The following is a 5698-nucleotide window of genomic DNA, read 5'->3' on the forward strand; positions in this document are numbered from 1 at the left end:
TGAAGGACTAATCTTAACTAAGTTTTAGTATATGTTACAAGGATTCTGTGCATATAAAGAACGTTGAGATCCGAGTTATAACGAAGAAGTTATGAGCTGTCGAAGTTTCGCGACAGAACCGACACGACGTTGAATGACGTAAAAAATGAATTTACGTTAGAGAGATATTTAGCCTTAGTGATCTAAACGAAAGTCATAGAGTTCGTTAAACCGAGAGCGTGCATTAAAAGAACCTCCAAATCTGACTTCGTATGAGGAAGTTATGATTTTTTTAAGTTTCGACTTAGCGGTATGCAGCCCGAATACTCGATTTGAGATCGAAGGTTTTTAGCCAAAACAATCTAAATGAGAATCAAATATCTCGTCGATAGTAGTCCAATAGTAAAAAGACAGATGAAAACGGGCGTCGGATGAAGAAGTTATGAATTTATAACGGAGTTTTCCTGTCCCGGCCTACTAAAAATAATATAATAAAAAAAATCGAAATCAGTCGACGGAGTCTAAACGAAAGTTGTAGAGCGTAGTCTCACCTACGCGTGGATATAAAGAACGTCGAAAACGGAGTTCGTATAAGGATGATATGAATTTTTGAAGTTTATTAAATAATTAAAATATTAAATTTAATTAAGAAATTCGGATACTATCCGAAGAGAGGAGTCACCGGTCTGATCCTAAGGGGACGCCCCCCGTAACCTTTAAGTACGCCCAGCATACCTCGGTCTTATGCGGTCCGAGAGAGAGCCCGATTCACCACCCGAAGCTCGACACGTGTAAGGCTGATCCGAACTACGCCCCGCGTAGTGCCTCGTACGCCCGGCGTACGTGCGAGGTTCAGCCCCTATAAAAAGGGCAGCGAGGCCTCCGGCTTTTGTTGCTAATTTTTACACTTCTTCACCCTAAACTTCTTTCTTCTTGGCATTTTATACTCCCGAAGCCCCGAAGATCCCGAGAAGTAAAATTCACGGGCCGAAGCTCTGCCCGCGTGAAGCCCGGTTTTGGAGGAAACAACCCGGTTTCGTCGCAAAAGATTATTTTAATAGTCACAGTGCTGTCCGGTCATCTTCTGATCAAGTGAGTGTGTGGTTACTTTCTTCTAACACATAAATATGAAGTATTTGCTCGAAATACATGTTATGTGTTTATGTACTGTTGTTTATTTGAGATAAGTGTGGAATGAATGTTTTATATTTTAAATGAGTTAAACTGTATATGTATTTTATATCTACCAATATGTTGGGTAGAACATGGGTAGATGAGATAGTTGGTATGTGATAAAATGATGAGGTATGTAAGATGATTAAGAATGATATTGGCAAATGCACCAATTAGAGAATGTCATAATACTAGCAGATACGCTTAAAGAATAATATTGATAGATGCACCAATTAGAGAATGTCATAATACTAGCAGATACGCTTAAAGAATAATATTGATAGACGCACCAATTAGAGAATGTCATAATACTAGCAGATGCGCTTAAGAATAATATTGGTAGATGTACCAAATAGAGAATATCATAATACTAGCAGATGCGCTTATGGGATAATCCTGGCAGATGCGCTTATAGGATAATGTCGGCATATGCGCCTAAAAGAGAATGTCATAAACCTGACAGTCGCGCCTCATAGTGTATGACGTAATCCTGGCAGAGGCGCTTAAAGGATGATGTTGGTAGATGCGTCTTATGTAGCAATAGATTTTGTGTCAATTCCTTAGGTCAATCCTTAGGAATGAATGGATGACGAGTAGTTGAATTATTAGGGTAAAATCCTAAGAAATAAAGAAGATAATGAGGATGGGTAATTGGGTTGATTGTTTGATGGTTGAATATAATAATTATATTATTGTGGGTCGAAAACCCTATATGTTCACCAGACTCTCAAGCCTGACCAACTCAGTTTTCTTTGCATTGCAGGTAATGGAACAAGAGTATAAGTTGGTGGACTTGATGAGAGATTTTGGATTATAGATCAGTAGTTATAAATGACTGTTGTAAGGTCTATTTTTATTGTTTATGCTTTTGGTCTGTATCGGAACATGACATCCCGAGATTTTGTTATTTAATGAAAATACATTTCTCAAAAGAAATGTTTTGATAAATTCTTATCATATTTTGTTTTGGGAACAAATTCCGCAACTGTTTTCTTTAAAAGATTACTCTGATTTTAAAAACAAGCATAAACAAATCGGTCTTTTCTGGCCATGAAATTGGGAATGTCACACTCTAGTTTTCTGAAGGTTATCAGATTTTTTGTTTGTAGATCTCGAAAACTCAAATTTTGTTTTCGTTTTTGTTTGTAAGTCTAGAAAACTGAGTTTTTTAGTTCATTATTCTAGGGTTTTCGCTTTTGCAAGTTTGGAAAATGTATTATTGTTCTTGAAATCTAAAAAAATTGAGTTTGTAGAAATATATTGTTCTTGAGTAATCTTGTTCCGGTTTGAGTGATTTGAAAAAAAATGTGTTTGCAGAAAAATTGATAGTTCATTTTTGAGATTGCAGATTTGAAAAAATAATGAGCGTTTTGTTTTTCAAATCTGAAAAGAAAAAAAATTGTTTGATCGAACCGGTGGTTGTAGTGGTGGTGATCGACGCCGGTGGTTGTGATGTTGACCGAAGGGTTAAAAGATGAAGACTAGTCTTGTAGGGAAATAAAGAAAAGTGGGGCTACCTTTTTTTTGTGTTGTTTAATTTTTAATCAGAAAGATAAAAAAATATATATAAACAAAATAGAATCATTTGAAATATTTTAAAAAAATTTTGGACTAAATTCGTAATAAAATCAAAGTTTTGGAACAATAAGTCCAAAATTTTTTGAACCAAAATAATAACTTTTAACAAATTATGAAGACCATTTTTACTTACAGTTTTGCTTATTAAAAAAATAAAAGGTTAAAAAGATTTACGATGCATTTTGACAATACTCAAAACTAAAACCAAATGGTTCACAATCGACAATAATAACAAAACTAAATTGATACACAAGAATATGTTTTGGTTTCAAAAATGGGGTTCAGTTCAATAACTATTACTTTATTGCTTCTTTCATCTGTGAGTGTTGATTGATCATAATAATGAGTGGCTTTCTTTGATTGTTTATTTATGACCAATGTCTCATAAAAAATATTTTTATCTCAAAAATGCTGTTTTTGGTATTTAATTTCCATTGTTACGTATTGTTTGTCTCACATTTATTTAACGTTTTTTTTTCTTTATAAAGTAATACTCTCTTGTTTCTTCAATCTTCGATCTTATTTATAATATTATTAATAAAACATATTATCCTATCAAAATAGATTTTCTACCTCATTATAATAATATGACAATTTTATAAGCAAAACCGGTCCTGAAAAATTAAATATTTTTAAAAGCTCAGTCAGAAAAAAAAATAACCTTTATCGTTATTATAAGTTTTTATTTTTAAATAAAAGTATACAACAAAAAAAATTAGACCCCATGCAACTTGCTCACTTTACCCTCCCTCTTTGTTCTCCAACACCCCCATGTTTTAGACTGTAAATCCAAAACTTTTAGGATCAAAATAATAATTTTGGACAAATCATAAAGACAACTTTTACAGTTTTGTCTATAAAGAAAATAAAAATTAGAAGAGTTACAAAGATGTTTGGTGCATTGTGAGAATACCCAAACCTAAAACCAAATGGTTCACAATCGACAATAATAACAAGACTAAATTGATACACACGAATATGTTTTGGTTTCAAAAATGGGGATCAGTTCAATAACTATTACTTTAATGCTTTTTTCATCTCTAGTGTTGATTGATCATAATAGCGAGTGGCTTTCCTTGATTGTTTATTTATGACCGATTTCTCATAAAAAATATTTTTATCTCAAAATTGTTGTTTTTGGTATTTAATTTCCATTTTTACGTATTGTTTGTGTCACATTTACTTAACTTTTTTTTTTCTTTATAAAGTAATACTCTCTTATTTCTTATCTTCGATCTTATTTATAATATTGTTAATAAAACATATTATCATATCAAAATTGATTTTCTACCTCATTAAAATAATATGAAAGCTTTGTAAGTCAATGAAGTATTAAGAATTTAATATTAAAATAAGTAAGTTATGTTCTTTAGATTTTTGCAAAATAATGGATGATGTCATTTCTTAAGATAAGATTGCTTAAAAAGTTTTGATAATCACATTCGCTATATCGACCTTTCAAAAATTATCGAAAAGGCGCCGTCTATTGAATGCTGGAGAGATAACATTAAATGTTATTTCACTTGAACAAACTATATATATAAATTGTCGTGATCATAATAATATAAAGATCATGAAATGTATTACTATTTTATATTTACAAAACTTATGTGATCTTGTAACAAAAAATAAATCAGATTAATTTCAAAGCTACAATAATCTGCGTCTCCTTAGATTCTTCGATGAAGCTTTTGAAACCAAATACCCGACACCCACACCCAAACACATGACCCATATGCCGACGTCAACCGCCCATCTCACACCTTCCACCTCTGCCTCCACCTCACCTCCACCGTCCTCCTCCTCCGAATCGTCATCTTCTCCGCCACAATCACAACAACAACAACAATTCTCCTCCACTTCCTCCCCCTCACTCCGCTGCTCCAGTATCTCCTCCAACCCTTCAAAACACCTCCCTCTTTTCCTCCTCACCACCATCTCTACCTTCTCCCTCATCACCTCCACCTCACCCTCCGTCGCTACACAAACCTCCACATTTTGCATCTCCACCACCATCTCTCCTTCTAACCCACACCTGCATTCCATCTTCCACTCACCCTCTTCATCTTTCCTGAAACCACCCTTCACCACCTTCTCTTCCCTCAAATACACCTCAAATCTCACCCCTTCACTCACCCCCACCTTCTCCCTGCTCCCATACATAACCGACCCTTTACCCTTATCAGACACAATTACCCGATAGAGGGTGACAAACGCCGGAGCATCGGGTCGGATAACGGATCCATTAATCTCCAAGGGGCTGCCATTAATCCGGGGTAGATAATGTAGAGTGAGGGAATCGGGCAAGTGTTTGTGGGTTTTGGGAAGGGATAACAAGAGATAAAAAGCTTTGATTTTTAAGAGACGATCTTTCTCGCTTTGCTGAAATCCACGGCACATGTTGAGTTTTCCGGTATGTTGTTAGCGGTGGAGATGATGAGTGATGAGGGTCTGTTATTAATATATGATTGAAAGGTGAAACAGCGGGTGGCGAGCACACGGGTTTGACCAAATGGTGGTTGCGCCAACAGAGAAATGTGTGCAATTTGTGGTCGGCTGCACCTCCTTTCCTTGGGATTGCCTCAATTATAGTTGCTTGTTTCATAAAATACAAATCTTGGCGGTATTATTATATAATATATATTAAAGTTTTGGAAAATTTTAATAGTAAATGGCACATTTTTTTTTTCTTTTGTTCCTCCATTATTTACAACATTGCCATTTACTTTTATATTTTTATTCACAAATAACCCTTTAATTTTGGTTTGAATTTTTCATAACCCTGTTTATTACATATTATTAGTATTTATACTTACAACATTATACCTTCATCTTTATGTTTTTGTTCACAAACAACTATTTCACATTTATTTGAAAAATAGTCCCTCAACTATATTTGCGTCATTTTAACGTTACTTTCTTTTTGTCTTTTTTGGTCCTCGTGGTTTACCGGATTTAACACATTGAG

General features: G+C 34.3%; 1 protein-coding gene across 1 annotated transcript; it reads right to left on the bottom strand.

Annotated features, from left to right (window-relative positions):
* Positions 1-4267: 4267 nt before the first annotated feature.
* Positions 4268-5284, bottom strand: LOC145091610 (NADP-specific glutamate dehydrogenase). The gene has a single exon (XM_079029363.1). It carries the CDS (start codon positions 5128-5130, stop codon positions 4381-4383), a length of 750 nt encoding a protein of 249 aa, XP_078885489.1. The 5' UTR covers positions 5131-5284; the 3' UTR covers positions 4268-4380.
* Positions 5285-5698: the final 414 nt, after the last annotated feature.

This window comes from Lactuca serriola, chromosome 3, assembly GCF_051521515.1.
Source record: "Lactuca serriola cultivar US96UC23 chromosome 3, Lser_US96UC23_V15, whole genome shotgun sequence".
Taxonomy (NCBI): Eukaryota; Viridiplantae; Streptophyta; class Magnoliopsida; order Asterales; family Asteraceae; genus Lactuca; species Lactuca serriola.

Bases quoted from the DNA above. Each gene is read 5' to 3' on its own strand.
- LOC145091610 (XM_079029363.1), bottom strand. From the start codon at position 5,130: ATGTGCCGTGGATTTCAGCAAAGCGAGAAAGATCGTCTCTTAAAAATC.